Consider the following 21,645-nt stretch of genomic DNA (forward strand, 5'->3'; position numbering starts at 1 on the left):
ACAATCATGAGCAATGGATCGATCCACGGTCGAATGAAGATCGATTCATCCATACAACTGCCCTGCTCTCCAAGAAACATCGGGCTGTTGTGCTATTAATAACACAACAATGATCGTATCAACTGTCTCCGCTGTTCGGTGGTCTAACTGAACAATGGAAAAACAGAAGGAATACTCTTACGCCTAAATGGCTACTATTGTGTCATTTCCAATATATAGAAACCACAAACATGTAACATATACACGATTAAAACCCGGATCTGTTACAGCTAAAATGCTAATGAGTCTAAATAAATAAATAAATGGGTTAAAAAAACTTTGTGAATATTGACCAATTTTGCCTGACTCATTATATTTTTCTATCTCCTGTGTATTCTCAACAGGTAATTTTCATAATTATTCATTTAAAATCTTCGCTTAATGTTTTGTACGAACTAATTCATTTGTGTCGCCATTTTGTTTATCTTTGTGAAGAATAGGATATGTTAAGGTGTTCTTTCGACATGTGACGAATTTCATGCTAGCTCGTCTTAGAAGTTGGCTGCACCATCTCAGGTAGCAGTTGAACGTTGTGGGTGTAAACACTTTTAAGCACATTTGTATACTTGAAATATTCAAAAAAGAATTAGACTACTTTTTGAAAAGACCCAAAACATTTTACTTGATGTTTTACAAAAAAAAAAATTACTCAAAAACTATAATATCTAAGAATCATGGTCATAGAATGAAATATACCAAATTCTTCAAATGTTCATATGTAAATACAATTTTTTTTTGGAAAATTTCGCTGAAGAATATTTTTTTTTGAAATTGAAATTCATTCTTCTCAAAAACGATTTTTTTTAATATACTCAAAAAAAATATGAATAGCATGTTAGGAACATGTCAAACGCGAGAATTTGAACACAAAAATGTTACAAGTAAACAGACTTTTTTCATGAGTTTACATAAAAAAATGCCTTAGATTACAGAAACTATAAAAGACATAAATTTGACATTTTCGACAAAAGTTCATATTTTGTTATGATCTAAAACTTTGTAGAATACACTATATCGCTATCTTGACTTCAAACCAAATTAGGATTAGTTGTAATTTTATGAAAGAAAACATGAAAAAGTGTTTGTTAGAAAAACTTTTTTCCTGTGAAAGTGTCCATCTTACGATGTAAAAACGACTAGTTGGAAATTATAAGGACTATTCATATATAATTTTAGAGAATTTAAAAAAAAATCATTTTTGAGAAAAATGAATTGTAGTTAAAAAAATGTTTTTAGCGAAATTTAAAAAAAAATTGTTTTCTGTTTATAACCGAAGGAGCGAAATGAATGATTGTTATATAAAAAAGGAAAGTTCAAAGAATAGCTCGTACGTATATTTTAATACCTTATAGTTCTACTATTTCTAATCTAAACGCCTTATTCTAATTCAACCCCAGAAAGGCTTGTTTTCGTGTTTCTTGATAAACACTGTCACTGGGACCGGTTTCTGGATGTAAACAGGATTTTTTACGTACACTGGATAAGGCTTGTCAACACGAACTTCGTACGGTTTTGGTACCTCTACATATTCCTTCTGGTAAACTGGCACCTCAACACGAACTGGGTATGGAACTGGTCGGTCCACCTGGACAGGAATCTTTTTCTCGACATATACTGGAACTTTGTTTTCAACAACCACTGGAACCTTTTTCTCCGTATGCACTGGATATGGGACCTTCACTGGAATGGGGATGTGCTTCTCGACATGCACCGGGTACAGAACAGGAATCTTCTCGGTGATGATGTGTTTCACCTCTTCCTGTGGACCCAAATGATGAGCTGGCTCCTGGTGCTGGTAGTGTTGGTCCTGACCAAAATCTTGGTGGTTATTCTCTCCATGGTGAACGCGATGATATTCCTGTTCGTGTTGATAATGGTGGTCGTGATCTAATGCCTGTTTTGGTTCCCAGTTGTAACTCGGATGCGGGGGTTTGAAATAATGACCTTGATCGGTCTCTTCGTTAAAATCGTTATTACTCGATTCTTGCTCAAAATGATCCCAGATTATTTGACCTTCCGATTTGGGATCATGAATAGCAGCACAAATTGCAACGGCAAAAGCCATTGAAAACACAATGAACACCTGTAAAATGTGGCAAAAAAAGATAAACTATATAAGACTTTTCCTTCAATGTTTGATCTTACCTTCATGATTAACTTTGCGAAATGTAGCCTGGACAGATGATCAAAAGTGAATGATAACTTCACAATTTTAACGTTACTTTTTATATCTCTCTAACTTCTTTTTCCATTGTAAAGCTGTGCGTCAATCCATCCTCTGTTCGGTGCAATAATGTTACCGATTGATGTATATTTCAACGCATGCGAGGAAAAAAGCATTGATAAGTCGTGTATTTAATTTAAATCATGAAACGAGATTTACGACATCTGATTAAATGATATAATATGTGTCTGATTGATAGGAGAAAAATGCTCAATAAATGCAATTATGAGCTACCTCCTCTAAGTTCGTTTTATGGGTTCAATGTTTTCGATATTGGTGACTCAGTTCCGGATTAGTATACCGTCAAATTCGTATCATCTGCAGATTAGTTGATTTTGGCTGTTACTAATGAAGGTATATACACTATGTAACAGAAGTTTATCCACCCTCTGGTCAATGTTCAAAATGAATGATGTTTATTTCTCTCTCGATAAAATCATGGTCATGTGAAATGAGAATAAGCTTGGTGATTTTTTGAGATCAGATAATTTGAATAACAGTAAAAAAACAAGGCCAAAAAGTATATTTACTTTATTCCGGATATCCACTTGTTTTGTGTGACCACCCTTTGCATGAATGACATTACCATGGCATTTATTCAACAAATTATAAAGTTGTATTTTGTTTTAGTTTCTGGTGAGATATTGTTTCACTTAGTTGTAATTACTTGTCGTCATTGAAGGCTTGTTAGATTATTTTTTTGAACCGAAAGTTAATTCGAAATAGACCACAAAAGTTCTATTGGGTAAACACGTTGAGCCCTGAAATTTTCTTATTGCACTTATCAGCCCGCATCAAGAGCGTTTGCACAACATCAATGTCGGTCCCAACTCCCAAAGATTCTTACTGTATAAATAGAAAATAGTCAGAAATTCGACTTGAAAGTAGTTTTGTAAAACATCCGAAAACAAATCGTATATATTTTTATTTTCTTATTTTGTAACTGTCAGTCCCAGTCAGTCAGCGCTTTCCTACCAAAAAGCTCATTGTCGGCCCGTAGGGATCTTAATTTTTCGTTCCGTAAACCAATTCGATTCCAGCTTCGAGGTATTCCCTAGACCTCCGTCTTGCTGTTATGTGTATCGACGATCAAACTTCAGTTTCTGCAAACTTGCTGGAAACTTTCGCTTCCATATGTCCAGATACACTATTTTTATCATCATTCCGCCAATCAATTCGAGTTCTTCGGCGTCACATGATGACATCGAGCCCCAAACCATGACCCGATCTGCACAGGACATGGTCAAAAATAATTAGGTCACATGGCAAATTATGACGTTGCAATACTTCATTTCTCCATGATAAACTATTGGTTTCAAACACTCCTTTGTTCCAACACACTTCAAACACTAGACTTTTGCCAGTTTGTCGTCATTTGTGCGTGATAGAATCAGACCAGAATAACATAATTTTTGTATCATATAACTTTTGATACGATAGCCCTATAAATTTTCGAAATTGTCTTTTAGGGACGTCCTGCTCTCGTTGTTGGTAAAATTATTATTTTTAAAACCTTTTAACTATTGCTTGGTCGGACGATATCAGCAATTTGATGGTAGCTTGTGCCGGTGGCATAGTGTTCTATTATCGATATTCCGACACGTAGAGAAATGTTTGAGTTGTATCAAAATAACACGTTTTTGTATCGTTTTGTATCAAAATAACACCTGCTTTGATCACGAAACTTTCCAGACAAGGTAAAAACAACTCTGTGCAGTGTTTACATTCAACAAAGTGACAGAAAAGGTGTAATACACAACAAAATTGTTATAATCATATTTAGGTAGATAAACGTTTTTGGCATGTATTGCGTTGGTTTTTTAGTTTCTCACGACACTTTTTCTTAAGGACGAATTTCATGCCACGAATTGAATGAATTTTCTTAGGCAGCACCATTTTATATAGCAGTGCAACGATGTGGGAGTAAAGACATTGTTCATTTGAAAAATTTTGCATACTTTAAATATTTAGAAAGTAATTAGACTATATTTTGAAAAGGGCCAAAGTTTTTTTTCTTAATTTTTTACAAAAATTTATAACTCAAAGACTAAAATACCCACAAAAGAATGAAATGTAGAAAATGGTTTATATTTCCATCAAAAGATGACAAAAAAAAAAAAAAAAAGAATTACACTGATAAAACAATTATTTTGAAAATTGAAATTCATTTTAAATTTTTTTTTCAATTCTCAAAAAAATTATATGAATCTCTTACAATTTCCAATAAGTCATCCATACATTGGAAGATGAGTACTTTTACAGGGATTTTTTTTTCTAACTACAACTTTTTCATGTTTTCTTTGAAAAAGTTACAGCTAATCCTAATTTTGTTTGAAGACAAGATAGCAATAAGTTTTGAATCTTATTAAAACATGTACTTTTGTCTGTATTAGTTTCTTTTGTTCTTATTTTGTTTTTTTTAGTTTCTGGAATACACGGTATTTTTTATGGAGATTCCTGAAGACTCTTCGTAACATGTTTGTGTGTAAATTCTCGCGTTTGACAAGTTCATGATGTGTCGTGAATATATAAGAAAGTATGCAGAATATGTCAATCACGATAATATACACTAAAATGTTACGAGTTAAACATTAATATTAATTTTTCAAAGAAAACATGAATAAGTTGTTGTTAGGAGAACTCTTTCCCTGTAAAAGAGCCCTTCTTCCGATGTATGGGTAACTTGTTGGAAATTATTTGGACTATTTATATAATTTTCGTTCAAAAACATATTGGAAGAAGGGCACTTTTACAAGAAATTAGTTTTTCCAATAACAACTTTTTCATGTTTTCTTCGGAAAATTACTACAAATGTTTAACTCGTAACATTTTTATGTGTGAATTATCGCGATTCGCTTGTTTCGCAAACTTTTAGCTATTTATGAACATGTCAAGAACATACCAAACGCGGAAATTCACACACACAAAACAAGTAAAACAGTTTCCATACAAAAATGTCATTTATTCCAGAAACTATGGAAGGTAGAAAGTTGACGTCTTCGACAAAAGTTCATATTTTAATAAGATATAAAACTTTGTCGAATAGACCATATCGCTACTTTGACTTTCAACAAAATTAGGATTAGTTGTAATTCACCCAAACATGAAACATGAAAAAGTTTTTGTTAGATAATGCTAGACGTTTTCCCTGTAAAAGTGTCCATATTCCGATGTATGAATTACTTGTTGGAAATTGTAAGGGCTATTCATATAATTATTTTTTTGAGAATTTAATAAAAATTATCTTTAAAAAAAATAAATTTCAATTTAGAAACAAAATTAGTGATTTTTTTTTGTTTTCAGAATTCTCTATGAAAATTTCTACAATGTCCTACATTTAATTTTTTGGCCAAAATTTTGTAGGTACATATTATAGTTTTTGAGTTGTAAATTTTTGTAAAAAATAAGAAAAGAAATTTTGGCCCTTTTCAAAAAATAGTCCAATTCTTTTTTTAATATTTCAAGTATACAACATTGCTTAAATGACCCATGTCTTTACACCTACAACATTTCGCTGTAATCTGAGATTTTGGCGCCAACGGCCATTCGAGTTGGTATGAAATTCGTCTAAGGTAAGGATAAATTCAAGCACATTTGAATCGAAAAAAGATAAGTTCTAAAAGTTTATAAAACACATACACTGAAGTCGCTTTTTACGCGGGGGCTACGTGTCGCGTAATCAAAAACCGCATAAAAGAAAACCACGTAAATTAAAAAATCCCCAAAAAAAACGCGTAAATTCCAAAATCCGCGTAGAAATAAACCGGGTAAAATTCAAAATCCATGTAAAAATCTAACAAACAGTGAATTATTAATTTAAAATGCAGCCCATATTCTCACAATTGATTAACTGATTTTTTTGCGTGCAATTTTGATATCTGTTTCTCCCTCCTTTTATTTCTCAGCTACTAATCAGTGATACAACACAAACTTATTTCGTGAAAACTTCGATAATTCCGAGATTCGCGTAAAAAACCATCGTAAATTCCAAAATCCACATGAAAATAAACCACCTAAATTCACAAAACAGCGTAAAAAAGCCGCGTAAGAAAATTGCGTGGAAAAAACCGCGTAAAAGCGACTTCAGTGTACACTATAAATAAATACAAGTTTTCAAATGAAAAACAGAACATTTTTCACGGTGAAAAACAGATTTTTTTTCACCTATGAGTGATATAAAAAGGAACAGGAAATATCGACATGTAAACTCATCTCATGAAAATCAAACTTTACTGGGAGAACACGGAAGAGGAATTAGGTGTACAAGTACGGGTTTTCGTCGAGGAAATCGTTTAAATCTCAATAATTGCTGCTATTTTATTCAAAGTATGCTTCATCGGAAGCAACAACCTTGGCCCATTTTTTTGCAGTCTATATATTTTTAAAAAAAAGTTATTTCCCTTTATTCTTCTGAAGTATAGACATTTAGGATTCGAAATTTTCAATACTTATCGAACGGTAGTCATTTTAGTGATGATGTATCTAATCTGGTACGAACTTTATTCAAAACATTAAATGTATTTTTCCCGAAACTTTTTTTTTCAATCAAATTCTGCTAGACCGATTTGTTTCATAAGAAAAAAACATTACAAAAATTTTGTTATGTATCGAGAACGGTTAGTTCTAGGATAAACCTAGGGTTTGTTTCTTGTCAGGCGGGACCATAAGAGGCGATCTTTTCCATACATTTTCATCAAGGAATGATGAATACAAATCGGTTTAACGGTCGCCTATAAACGACGTCAGGGTGATACTGCACACCGATCACACTGCCGTAGTGAAAACTAGTAGTTAAACTTACTACTACTGTGTATTAGATTGAATTCAACACATTTCAATGAATAATATTTATTTTAACAATAAATACAATGAAATTAATTATCAATAATTGAACTATCTACGAGCAAAATTACAAACGATCAACCCCAGAAAGGTTTCTTCTCGTGCTTCTTAATAAGCACAGTAATTGGTACTGGCTTCTCCATATAGATCGGATCTTTCACGTACACTGGATAAGGCTTCTCAACGTGCACTTCGTATGGTTTTGGTACCTCGACGTATTCCTTCTGGTATACTGGAACTTCAACACGAACTGGGTACGGAACTGGTCTGTCCACCTGGACAGGAATTTTCTTTTCGATGTAGACCGGATGCTTTTTTTCAACGACCACTGGAACTTTCCTTTCGGTATGCACTGGGTATGGGACCCTTACTGGGATAGGTAAATGCTTCTCGACTTGCACTGGATATGGGACTGGAACCTTTTTAGTGATGAAGTGTTTCACTTCTGTCTTTTGTTCTGAATGATGGACTGGGTCTTCCTTTTGATAATGATGGTTATGTATATATTCCTGATGATTGTTTTCCTCGTGGTTTTCATAATGGTGTTCCTGTTTATGCTGGTATTGTTGATAACGGCTTAGATCATGTTGCTCATGGTAGTGTTGTACATACAGACGTAGATTGTTTTTATCGTGATGACCATGATGAGGGTCTTGCTGATTTTGGTAGTGGTGGTTTTTCTGCGCTTCATGCATTGATTCCCATTCGTGACTGGAATGCTGAGACGGGTAATTGTGGTCAATATGTCCACCAGGATGAATGGAATGATCAGGAAGTCCATGAGGATGATTCTGATTTTGATTATAGTGATGCTCCTGCTCCAATCCATGCTGCCAAGTTCCACGCTCTTCTGGTTCGAGACTGTGGATAACAGCACTACTAGCAATGGCAAAAGCCACTGAGATCACAACAAACGACTGCAACTATAGCAAAAAAATGTAATATTTCCGAATCCGCGTTTTGTTACAACACCAACCTTCATGATTGCCTTTCCGAGATGTAGTTTGAACAGTCGATCACAAATGAATGATAACTAATCTGTGAAACCGATAAGTTTTTATATCTACTGGGTGTAACTTCGTAGATTATTATTGCACCGAAAGTGATGTGTATATACTCGATGATAATAAAATTTAATTTAAGCTCACGGCAGTGGAAGGCGTTGATGTGTACATCTAGTTTATACTGACTTCAAAGAGGCTAATAGGTGTCTCCAAATCAGGAAGAGAGCACAATTAAAATTACTTCATAATAAAAATAGTTATTTACAACCTGAGTGATTTGTGTTTCAGATTTGCGATTACAAACAATATTAATCAATTTACTGAATTTATTTAAATCCAATAGGTTATTCTTTCTATTCCTAACCATAGTTCAATTTGTGATCAGGAACGGCAAAACCGTTAATACCTAAAGCCACCAACAACAAATGATCAATTTAAAAAAAATAACGAATCTGTTGAGCAGCGCTTCACTTTTCACGAAAGTGGAGAAAAATCGTTCGATGATCGGTTCGCTTCCAAAGATGAATTGTCAAAGGTGGACGGACGAAATATAAAGCAAGCGGTGAGCAATAATTTGAATGCAATTAAAATAATTCATTTTTATGCAAAAAATGAAAATCTTTTTTTTATTCTGCTTTTTTTACGAAATGGAGTGACAATTTAAGAGCGTTTACAGCTAATTTTTTTTTTCTTTATTTTTGAGACTTTCAGCCTCCTGGGCTGGTTCGTCTCAGTAAAGAACATCTAAAGTAAACTTAGCATTTTCGCATACTCTGTTACTCATTCGACAGAACACTCGGCTCTTCATTAACTGTGGATATGGCACATGAAAAAGGCTTCTGGAAATAAAACATGTAACTCCTGAGCGTACTGTGTTATCTGCAAGGGCAAAACTGCTTGTAATAAGATTTTTAGTGGGCATAACGAAAAATAAAATCACGAAAATTCGAACTCTCCAGGGAAGAAAACCAGAGAAACCTAAAATCTTCAGAATAATGAGCCTACATGCTCCAGTATTTTGTAAGATGAAGCGGTAAATAGGTAATAGGTTTATTGACGAAAGGAGTGTTCCTCATCCACGATAATGCGCGGCCCCATTCTGCTCGCGTAACTCAAGAGCAATTGAAAAAAAATCAAATGGACTGTGTTCGAGCATCCTCCTTATTCCCCAGACCTCGCCCCTAGCGACTATCACTTATTCCCGGTGATGAAATAGGCGTTCGGCGGTCAACGATTCGATAACACTGAAGAAATTCGTGACGCAGTTACATCGTACTTCAAAAAGTTGGACGCTACGCGCTTCGCGCTCGGAATAGAAAAACTCGTGCCACGCTATGGAAAATGCCTCGAACGTTATGGCGATTATATAGAAAAATTGAAAATAAAACGTAGATTACGAAAATCACCTTGTTTTTTGTCCTAACTTTATTTTTCCGCGATTTCTGAGGAATTGAAACTTATTTTTTGAACGACCCTCGTATATTAGATTTCGGGAAAAGTTATCCATTATTTTATCGGTAGCTGGCTTTATTGATCAATATCTCGCGTAATACAAAGTGACCAGATGGTCAGAGGTCTAACGCGGGACACAAAAAACAAAACGTTGTGTATATACGTTATGTGAACATAAACCATAGTTTAGCGAGTTTAAACTGATCAGTATTATTTCTTTCTGAGTATCGGCACTCAGTTGTGATTTTTTCGGTGGTTTAGATTTCGTTTACGCCCGAAAATCACTCGCTCAATCAGATCATTTACGCCTGGCAAGCACGATTGAAATTCTACAATTATCTTCAAATTACCGAATGGCATGCTCGAAAAATTCCAATTCATTTTTCATCAATTTAGTGTTAACGTATGCATTCAAAAAAATGAACTAATTTCGGATGGCGATGGAAGATAATTTATAGGATCAAATTTTCTTTAAATCTTACGTTTATTAAGTCTACAGCAAAAATGATTCAAGGCTGTTGATTCGCTGCAGCAGCACTGTCAAGCAATTTGATGATTTTTCCATACTGCAAGCTCCACCCCACAGCGAAAAAGTTGAACGACCTGAGGCACTTTGTGTCCGCCAGATATAGCCGATCTGGTATTTACAATATCATCTCTTTGCCGCTCCTTAAGCCGGGAGATCGAAGCAACCGGCCAAACGGTGGAGAAGAATCTGGCCAAAATGGACATTTTTATGCGGAAGCGTCAGACGAGACCGGCCGTATCTGAGCAGCAGGCAATCACCCAGAAGGAGTAGTTTGAGGTGCTCATGAAGAACTTCTTTTCGTATACATAACGAAAGACGAGACGTAGGGGAAAAGGAGGGAATTTGGACCACCTAAGCAAATCGCCTAATATTTCCAAACCAATACGGTCTAAATAAAAAATGTCACATTGTATACTGCGTTACACTTGTTTTCTCTCAATAAATAATGTTCAATCATTATATAAAGCTTCAATCTACCAAATATATCATAAAATAAAAAAGATGATTTTTGGACATTAAAACTTGATGCGGGGTGATTTGGACCGTCTGTGGCGTGATTTGGTCCAGTGTGTGTTCCATCGAGAAAAACATAGTTTTGTTTATGTGAAGTATTTTGGAATAATGTTACAATCAGTAAAAATGTTTTGGAATCGATACAAGGTGTCTTGGCCAGATTCCAGACCAGAAAAGTTAGATTGACACCATCTCAAATTCTGCATGAATCTTTTCACTGATCGAGCATTTTCAAACACTTTTGATGCTTGGCCAAAGAAAACCCGTTCTCGATGGCCTGCGTTGCTCTTTCAAGCTAATCCTTCTTCCAACGTTATCTGTCCATCCTCTTTTTGTAATTCAGCGGCATCTGGAATCAATTAGACCAAAGAAAAGTTTCAAACCTGTAGGATCAATTCACCCCACAGAAACGTGTCCATGTCACCCCACACAACACGCAAAAATTAAAATGCAATTAATTTCATTTATTGTTATCAAACTTACAGTTTCGCTACATCAAATTGTTCCTTTTCTGTAGGCGAACAGAACTTTACTGCACAATACACGAAAAGTTTGTTTAATTAGCGGGAAAAACCTTAAAACCACTATCGGAAAACTCACATTTTTTGACGATCAAAGTGCTTGCTGTGTTCATGCTACCGTTTCCCTCTACTTGTGAAGTTTTACCAAAGTTTTTTTTACTTCAGGTACATACGGTTCAACAATAGAAGGAAATGACATTATAAAAAATCCAAGTTGAGCCGTAATTTTTGAGATGAAGGGATGGTCCAATTCATATGGGCCAAATCACCCCGTGTTGCCCTACTTGATGCTAGAATTCAACGAATGACAGGGGACCGGATACTTACGTTCGTATATCATTCACATCAAGTTCTCGAAGAAGGTCCTTCTCTGACAGACGTGAAGGGAATGTCCAAGGCGCTCTTCTTTCTAGTCATATGGTGAACGGGGAGATATATAGTACGAAGCTGCGCCCGATAGAAAACTTTTGGGCGAATACCCAAAATAGAGAGACTACCAAAGCCACGAAAAGGTCGATATACATCTTTTCATCGGCCATGTTTCAGGTTCCGGCCAACTTCCGTAAAACCGCCCAGCGCTTCATTTACGGTACTTCATCGAACAACTTTGCCTCTTCCTGTCGAGTATACACTAGTTCTTCCGGCTCACTTAAAACGTTATGCCCTGACCGAGCTAGGGGACCAAAGGTAAACTTTTTTTCTGACTCACGTTGGTCCCTGCGGATCAATAGGGGACTTTTATAAAAATCATTTTCCAATTTTGTTGCTGTCGCTTTCAGTTGACACTCTCTAAACAAAAAGCCCAATGTCGGTGCGATGAAACCAGCTCAAGGTTGCATTAGATGCGCTCTTGAACAGTCTGCCAAATTAAATTTTTTGAGGTTCATCCATTCAAGAAAATCAACATGATCAAATTGTGATATTGAAATATATTGATATCGCGGGACATTTTCGTTTCTTTTGCCAAATGCGGGACGTTTCGCGGGACGGAATCTTACGCGGGACATTTTGTTGAAATGCGGGACTGTCCCGCGTAACACGGGACGTCTGGTCAGTTTAGCGTAATATCTATCATACAATTTCAAATTTAGGCTCGTTGTAATGGTGACACACCAACAAATCGTTTGCTGTTTTTGTTTGCTCCAGCAGTTGTGAGTTACAGGGTGTTAACAATGGAGTTCAACAAAGAGAAAATTCGGTACATTTCACACCTTTTTGTTTTAAAGGCGAAAATGCAAGCCAGGCCGCTGAAATTGTGAATGGTGTTTATGGTCCCGATACTGCAACAGTAAAATACGTGCAATTCAATTTATTTAAAAAAAATTTTTCATTTTTTTTTAATTTTCTTTTAATTTATTTTTTAAGTGCGATACATTAAATTCAGATTTCTACTGTCAACAAATGCACCGTTTGAAGCTTCAAACATGCAGAATTGCCCAAAAGAAGAGGCGTTGTGTTCCATCAGGACAACGCAAGGCTACACAATTCCGAAAGCTCGATTGGGATGTTTTAATGAATCTACCATATAGCTAGGACCTGGGACCAAGCGATTCCAACCTTTTCCTCGCATTGCAAAATTTCCAGAGTGATAGGAAATTGGGATCAAGAGCAGATTTAAAACTCTATTGCTAAAGATTTCAGCCAATAAGGACCAAGACTTCTGTGATAGAGATATTATAAAGCTACGCTTAGAGAGGCAACAAATTTTACAACAATTGGTTCATATTTGACCCAAATCGGACTATCCGAAGCACGTTCAAAATAGTTTTGAATATCACCCAGAAATAATGTATTTAATTTTCCCCAACCTAATGTAATCTTCTGTGGCTACAATTGGTGATTTTGATCTTCTAGAAGAATAAGAACGCTTGTGAAATGTAGTACGCATAGGCGACATATGCCCAGCTTGTGTATTGTTCACGAAATCATGATCAACTGTCGATGCCTGCTTCTTCAAAACCACTTAAGTGGGGTGAGCTTTTTAGGGCCACCGAATCTTTCTCCAGTTAGAGTTAGTTTGAAAATTTCGATGTAATTTCATTTTGTATATTCTTAATTCAGGTAATTCATAAACTCAAGTTGATTCGGATTTTCTCCAATCACAGCCATGTGAAATAAAGTTATAGGAAAAGGGTGGTAAAGACGGACACCTTAAGTAAAAGTTGATTTTTTCGTGAATTTCACAAAAAATATAAGGGCGTTGAAGGTCCTCCAGATTCGGATTACGTTTTAAAACCTGATAAGCCAGCCATCTGAGCCAACTGGGTTGGTTTATTGAACGAATCGGAAGTCAAATTTCTGACTTCCGTCATGAAATTCCCATATAATCTAGGTCGAGGAGATATTGCACTAGCTCTTGTTCCTACTGTTGACTGTAAACTGTAGTCCCAGCTGTGGTGAAAAATTTGAATTTTTGAGGTACCGTATGAGTGTTGTTCGTGAATTGTTGGAATTCAATGCAGCTGTGTTCACAGGGGACCCTTTCTTAACAGCTTTCACAGCCTCTTCTATCCGATGGTTCGTCCATATCTCCCGGGTACTCATGCAAACGCAGTTAGTCATCTGTTAAGATAAATAAGGAGTAGATAATCAATTTGTTTTCAATACAAAATGTTCGTCTTTTCCTTCGATGGAGTGTCCGCCTTACCCGACCTGATAAGTATTTTTTCATCAATATTCCTGAAGTAAAAATGAGAAAACTAACCGCTGATTTGATAAACTGGAAGAAAAATGATGGCGAAACACTAACGTAACGAAAAATACCTCAAAACATCACTCGAAAACTGCTCTTGCTCTTGGTAGATTACTTTTTTGTTATTATTTACAATTTTAACAGAAGGCCAGCTTAGTGTATAGTAAGTGTTAAAGGTATTGATACACTGTATTGCAAGTTTGAACCTCATTAAAATTAGTAAATTTAAATAATAATTAAATTAGTAAATTTAATATAATAATTCATCAACCATACGCAGGTATTTATCTCTCCCACTTTGTCCGTCTTTCCCGACCTTCCCCTATGTTTATATGTTTTGGATATGTTTTGTAACAAGTTTATTTGTACACTTGAATTACACGACATGCCGATTCTTAGGAAAGAAAACTAAAAAATATCATATTTGTAGCTAGATATACATTTTCAACTACATATTCACCGCTTTATTATACAATCTTTCACCATTTTTTTACCCAGCTTGAATATTTCTTCCTCTCAGAACATGTTTGATTTCTCGTTTGAAAACAGGTCTCTTTCTGCTGTCCAAAGGTCCTTCCTTTATTCGTTTAGTTGCGAGTGGTTTTGGTGGAATTTTTTGAATGATTGCTAAGTTGAAACTTAAATACAGAATACATTTTCATTACCACCAGACACAGCGCATGACTTTCATGGGAAAAGCAAGGAAGTTAGGATTCGTATGGACTCGAGCTTAACACAGAGTGTAGAGTGCAGAAAGTCGTAGGGTGAGCCCGGCCACATATCAAAATGAATGACCAAAATAAAAAGTCATAGCAAGAAGCAAATGCGAGCATCTGGTACAATAAATTAGAAAAGAAATCTACTATGTACTAGTCAAGCCTGATGAAATTGTCACTGCGGAATGTTATTGAAAATGATTGATCCAATTGAGTGGAGCGTTAGAGCTAAAATGATCCAATATGTCAATAGAACGACGTGAAATTAGCAAAACCATATTACGGGTGTCACTGTGCTGGTAAAATGTGAAAGAGTTCATCCGAAGTTTTTCGTTAACATGTTGGTCCTGTCATACTTTTCATGAGCAGCAAGACAAACAAGCGATAAATTGCGGTGTAGCACGAGGCGTTAGCATTTGTAGGGAAACTTTGCTCCAACGATACTGTAGCAGAAAACACCTCAATAGGATTAGGTCAAGCAAGTGATCGAAAGATGGATACTAGTGGTGGGGAACAGATTTGTATTCACCATTCGTAAGCGTAAAGCGTAAAGTACAATGAGAAAAGTATCATAAAAATAGAGTTTTATTCCTAAATTTCTATCAAAACATTCTATTGGAAATTGTCATAATGGGATATTTTGATGGATACTATGTATTTTCATAGACAAGTGGCGGATAAATGATGAATGTTAATTTATATGCATCAATAGCAAATCATATGTGTGCATAAGTACATATATTGTACTTCAAAACCGGCCAACCACTATATTCATTGTAGTAACTGGCATAACTGGCTTTTTCTTCAGAACTTGTCGACATCCAATTACGTGAAACCCATCGTAAATGTAAATTTATTTTGTCTACTTGCTTGCACCAGTATGCAAAAAAAACCTTCACAACACGTCAAAAATATATCCTGAAATGTGCGCCGGTTTTACAGTGCCTTCCATCATAGTTAACGAACCGTTCTTCTGGCAGCGATGGGATGCAACTTGTCATCGGGTGTCAGTTTAACGATCGTCATTTGTTATGCAGCTGTGCCGGATGCTGCTTCGCTGCAATTATTTACAATTTTCATTCCCACCCTCCTGGAAAGGATAACTTTTTATTCCCGCCCACGGAGCACAGTCAGTATCCTCATTAAAATATGCAACCAGATGGAAGCTTTCTACACACCCGTCTTCAGTGAAAATTTAAATAGCACCACAATCGCAAGCTACTTATATTATTGTGCAAGATAGGATTGGTAGATTTTGGAAACATACGCGAAAATTTTGTGTTGCCAAAATTAAAGCGTTCCAACAGCACAAACTGTTAACTCCGTGAGTTCCACGGTACAATTTTGGCTGTGTGCCAAAACTTTACGTCGCTTAAATCGAACAGGTAATGCATAGAGCAATTTTCTTTACTTGGTAGCCTGTTTTCATATATGAAGTCTATGGTGCGCAGCTATTGTGCACATACTCTCTTCCGTAGCAAATTCTGGCATTCAAATATTTTATCCAGTTTCGGAACAATTGGAAATTATTAAAAATGTCCCATCCTGCAATCGATAAAAAGGCTGAAACATTTTGCACTCTTTCCCGAAAATTACACAAATTGATTACATTTATTGTGTTATCTATTCTCGAAAAAAATCTGTTATCTATTCTCGAAAAAAATATGGGTCAACAAACTCAACAACTGGTTGACATGAGACGGTCCTGAGAAACCTTCATAGACAGGAGTAATAAAATCGAATACCGATCAGGAAAACTCTCGCGTCAAAAGTAAACATTCCATTCCACTGTGAGAACCTATAGAATCTTCACAAGCTTCTCTCTTGATGTTATTTTGCTGCTCCATCGTTGTCACCGTCATCATCGTTATCATCATCATGACCATCGCCGTATCCAACATGATTTTGATAGCAAATATACCACCTACCGAGTGGGTTTCAGGCCTACCGAGCGCGTAGAGATTATGTTTATTTCGAAAGACAACGAAATTAGAAATTTGTTTACTTAATTAATTGGAAAATTGGGTGATGTTGAAAACATAAACACTATATTTTCCGATCTTAGAAAGATCCTAGCGGTAGTTGATTTCTTCGCTTTAATGAAGGCATCATTGCGGATTTGAATTTGTTTATTTCCAATTTGTAAGTAAGTGTGCGACGGAGAAATGAAGCACGTGGTACTATTTTTAATTTGTTCCCACATGATTATTCCGACAATCAGAGAAAACATATTTATTGAACTCTTTCAATAAAGATGAGAACTTTAAAATTTGTAAATGGATGTTACATCATGAGTGATGAAACTTTCCTCATCGATGACTATTTTTTGTACGATGCTAAAAGCCAAAATACGGGTGCAACGCTTCGGTGATCGAATGAGAGATAATTTAAGCAACTGTGGATGAACTATTCGATGGGTATAAAAACTGCACGTTATTAGTGCAGAGGTATCATTCGTTTGTGATCGGTTGTTCAGGTTACGTAGAGGAAGGCGAACATGAAGGTAGTATTTCATTTATTTGATATTGAATTAAAATAACCGTAATTTTGTTTTCAGTCGTTCATTGTGTTCTTGGTTGCACTGGCCACGGTCAGCTGTAAGGCAATCCATGATACTGAATCGAAACAACATGACATCTGGCAGCTTGAATTACCCCAGGAAAATCACCATCAGCATGAACAGGATCATCATTTCTCTCCTCATGAAGAACAAAACCTTGATGAATACGAACATGACCATCATCATCAACACCAGAATCTGAATTACCCTTGGGAACCAAAGCATGAAATTCATCATGACAACCATGACCAGGCTCATCATTACAGTCATCATGAGGAGAATCATCAACTAGAAAACGTCCATAACCACCACCACCAGCATCAAGTTCTGAGCCATCGTTGGGAGCCAAAGAAGGAAGTGAAACATGTCATCACCGAAAAGGTTCCAGTCCCATATCCAGTGGAAGTGGAGAAACATATTCCAATCCCAGTAAAGGTCCCATATAAGGTACATACCGAAAAGCAGGTGCCAGTGGTTGTCGAAAAGAAGGTTCCAGTGTACTACGAGACGAAAGTTCCCATCCATGTTGACCGACCAGTACCGTATCCAGTTCACGTTGAGGTTCCCATCTACCAAAAGGAATACATCGAGGTGCCAAGAAAACACGAAGTTTTTGTTGACAAACCTTACCCAGTGTACGTGAAAAATCCGATCTATGTTGAGAAGCCAATGCCAGTCACGATCTTAATCAAGAAGCACGACAAGAAGCCATTCTGGGGCTGATCTTGTATTCAGTAATTAAAATAGTTAATTTATTTATAGTTTGATCAGGTGAATTATGTTAGATATTACATCTCCCATCGGCTATTAATATGAAATATATATAAATAATATGAAATAAGCCTTTAGACTTTATTTGTAACATGTGATCCAACAAGGGTAATGCATATCTGTGATTTTTCCGGAAAATTACAAGGCCCCATAAATCTTTTGAAAAATTGTACAAATAACAGGGTCGTTCAAGAAATATATTTCAGTGCCTCAGAAATCGCGGAAAAATATAGTTAGGACAAAAAACCAAGGTGATTTTCGTAATCTACCTTATATTTTCTATTTTTCTACATAATTCCCGTAACGTTCGAGTCATTTTTCTAGCGTGGCACGAGTTTTTCTATTCAGAGTGCGAAGTGCGTAGCGTCCAACTTTTTGAAATATGATGTAACTGCGTCACGAATTTCTTCAGTGTTATCGAATCGTTGACCGCTGAACGACTGTTTTATCACCGGGAATAAGTGATAGTCGCTAGGGGCGAGATCTGGGGAGTAAGGAGGATGCTCGAAAACAGTCCATTTGATTTTTTTCAATTGCTCTTGAGTTACGCGAGCAGAATGGGGCCGCGCATTATCGTGAATGAGGAACACTCCTTTCGTCAATAAACCTGGTCTTTTGTTCCTCATCGCGGTTCTTAAACACTGAAGAAATCTCAGTTTTAAGTATTGCTTTTACTGTTTTGCAGTCCAGTTAGCGAGTAAAATTCGATATTTGTATTGATTTTCCGGCCCAATTAACGACTGTATGGGTGATAATTTCCTCGTTGTTTCGATGAAATCTTGTATGAAATTTATATGATCCATGAAATCTTGCATCTGATTATTTGGTAATTATTTGATCTTGCTAATTTGTTTGATAGAATGAATCATTGCACACAGTTTTGTGTTGCATACAACATTCATAGGAACGATGTTGAAAGAAAGAATGCATATTACATGATTTACCTCCACATCCGCTCACAAAACATACCTCTTTTATTTGTTAAATTGCTCACTTGTTTTATTATTTCCACTGTTGATGTCTCAGGCGAAGAGAATGCTGGATAAATATATTGAAACATATATAGAAACAACGATTCTGCCTAATGGGTGGAAAATGGGTGGAAACCAAATCTCAATACAGGACTGAAATTTGATTGTGCGTAAGAAATCTCAACGAAACATTGCTGGGCAGTTTGGGATAAGCCCTAATGCAGTCCAGCTGGTCACTCGGAAGCATCAGATGCTCGGCAGCGTGGCCGATCGACTGGGAAGGGTGCCGAAACGTAAGACTCGAGGATCGGTATCTATAACCGACTATGAAGCACGGTGAAGGAAGCCCGAACTAAACCACATCCTATTGGGAATTTATGGGCGATTTTGAACAATAAGGTAGACAAAGCTGACGTTACGAACAAGCAAAACTATTTTGCTGTGTTGAAAAAGGTTGGGGACGAGCTGGACTTCCAAAATCTCCGGAACCTCGTGGAGAGTATTCCGGAGCGTTGTCAGTTGGTTTTCGAGACCAAAGGGTATCATTTTGACTATTAACTATTTGATTTTTATTATTTTTTAAAAATAAACCATCAAGTGGATATGTCATACCCTAAGAGTGCCTATTTAAGAACAACAGTGATTTTTAAAAAAAGTTGATAATGGACAGAAACTAATGCATTAGTTTATATTTCTTTATACTACTACTTATAATACTACCACTACAAACTACAAGTTGTCCGTTACTGGCGGTACGGGTAGGTAAGCACATAAATGAACAGAACAAATGTATAGGAATGCTTCCCCTTTTCATTAATTCAAATCGTTTATGATGTAGTATACTGAACAAATCTATGAAAATTTTCGATTGGATTGCACAACAGTCTAGGGATCGAATTTAGGTGGAAATTTGCACCTAGAGGTCGACATTTATTCTCCCGACAAAAACTGTCTTCGACAAAGTTAAAGAGCGCTCATTTTCAGGTTGTCAGAAATAGTGTGAGCAAAATTTCAGGTGAAATAAAAAATCTATCTTTCTTATCTTTATAGACAGAGGTAAACATAGTTCGACAATTTTGTAGCCCCAGTTATTTCAATCAACTTTGTAGAACTTTTTTTTGTACTTCAAATCAACCGATTTAGCGCTCTTGTTCTAATTACATTTGAACTATGTTTCATAAAAACGTGTTTTATGATTTGGTACACTAACAGAAAGATATATTCTCAAAAGGAACGCATTAGCTTCAATGAAGAGTATATTACCAAGAAATATCATGACATGTAAATGACACTACGGTCTAAAGTTTAATCACCCCAAGCTCCACCCAAGGCCCGAAAAAGCTCTGTACGGTTCTTAAGGATTTTGACATTTAAAGTTCAATTCTAGTACAATTCGATTATATACTGACTCAATTATATACAGTTAAAAAAATATATTTCAAATATGAATTATTTCCAGTGAAAATGAAAAATTTCAACGTTAAAGAGAAAGTTAATTGGCTATTATGAGTACAGCGGAGTAAAAACCGTGATTTTGACAGATTCTAGTAGAATATTCACCAGGAATAACTTAAAATGATATTGCAGCGAAATTGAAAAAAGATAAAAATTGGGTGTCAAAGAACGGATTGTAGAACGGTTATAAAGTTTAATTTGGTCGATAGAAACATTCAAGTTTTTTTTCTTTGAATAAATTTACGAATGACACCTAAAAAACCACTACTTTTTGAGTTTTTCGCTTCTAAAATGTTACTTAAATCCGGTAATTTGGAAGTTTCACAACTGTGTCCTGTATTGATATGTTTCATAGATCAGAGCTGCAAACACTGACCGAAAAATTAAAATAGTTGATTATAAGAGTGGATAATCTGAACCACAGTAAATTCACTTCAAAAATTTCTATAACCATTAAGTCGTTGAATAAGGTATACGATGTTCAAACAAAAAAAATCTTAAAATCAACCGTGCAAACTTGTTGCGATGCCAATTTTATCGCTATCGTAATCAATCCCGTGGATTCGTTCCGCAATAATCACTAAGTCGACGGAATCATTCATTTCCGCTGTCGAATTTAACCAAATCATCCGCTCGAGCAGCGTTCCGCCGTCGAGCTGGCGCCTAGCCTAGAAATCTACACGGGAAGTGAGCACTTTGCGAATCATGTGCGAGCAAATGTATCCAGTTCAGATGTCGTAAAAAATAACATCAACTGTCAAATAAATGTTCATCGATGGTAACGAAGGACACCTTCTCGGGCAGGCAGCCAAAAAAATTTGTAGCAACAGAGCCAGCAGATCAGCGTATCGATTCCATCGAGTGCCATCGTTAATTCGGCATTATTTATAGCAACATTCGGGGAGCTACCTGGAAGAGCTTCGTTTACCGACTGGCTCAAGTCAGATTTTAGACATTTCAGTCCCCTTCGCTGCTAGACTGTGATTGCTTTTCGCATAAAACCCGGAACAATCCGTGGCAGGAGGAACTGGTGCCAGCTAGGGCTGTTTATCAGCCATCGTAATGGCGGATTTTATGTAGCTTTTGGTACGATCAAAAATTTGATTCAACCTAGTAGGAAATTTATTGGAAGCTCATAAAAGAGATTTGGAACCTCTGTCATCGATTCACAGTTTCGAAATATCGGATAAACAGGTCCTCAAATGTGTTGCCTCGCATGTTGTATGCTAACGCCAAATGAAAACATTTTGCTACAATCTGTACAGTGGAAAGCACTGCGGCGAGAAATTAACCGACCGAGGAAAAACTGAATAAATTTGCCTCTAGTTATCCGAGAATTTTTCTGTTTGCACAGCT

At 36.1% G+C, this 21,645-nt stretch overlaps 2 protein-coding genes across 10 annotated transcripts in view; both read left to right on the plus strand.

Moving 5' to 3' along the window:
- LOC129780113 (uncharacterized) overlaps positions 1-21,645 on the plus strand; it is a 391,085-nt gene that overhangs the window by 239,560 nt on the left and 129,880 nt on the right. The gene's annotated exons all lie outside the window — the stretch shown is intronic.
- On the plus strand, positions 16,886-17,854 carry LOC129780122 (uncharacterized histidine-rich protein DDB_G0274557-like). Its single transcript, XM_055788081.1, has 2 exons — positions 16,886-17,035; positions 17,090-17,854. The coding sequence occupies exons 1-2, from the start codon at positions 17,030-17,032 to the stop codon at positions 17,813-17,815; spliced, it is 732 nt and encodes a 243-aa protein (XP_055644056.1). The 5' UTR covers positions 16,886-17,029; the 3' UTR covers positions 17,816-17,854.

This window comes from Toxorhynchites rutilus, chromosome 3, assembly GCF_029784135.1.
Source record: "Toxorhynchites rutilus septentrionalis strain SRP chromosome 3, ASM2978413v1, whole genome shotgun sequence".
Lineage (NCBI taxonomy): Eukaryota > Metazoa > Arthropoda > Insecta > Diptera > Culicidae > Toxorhynchites > Toxorhynchites rutilus.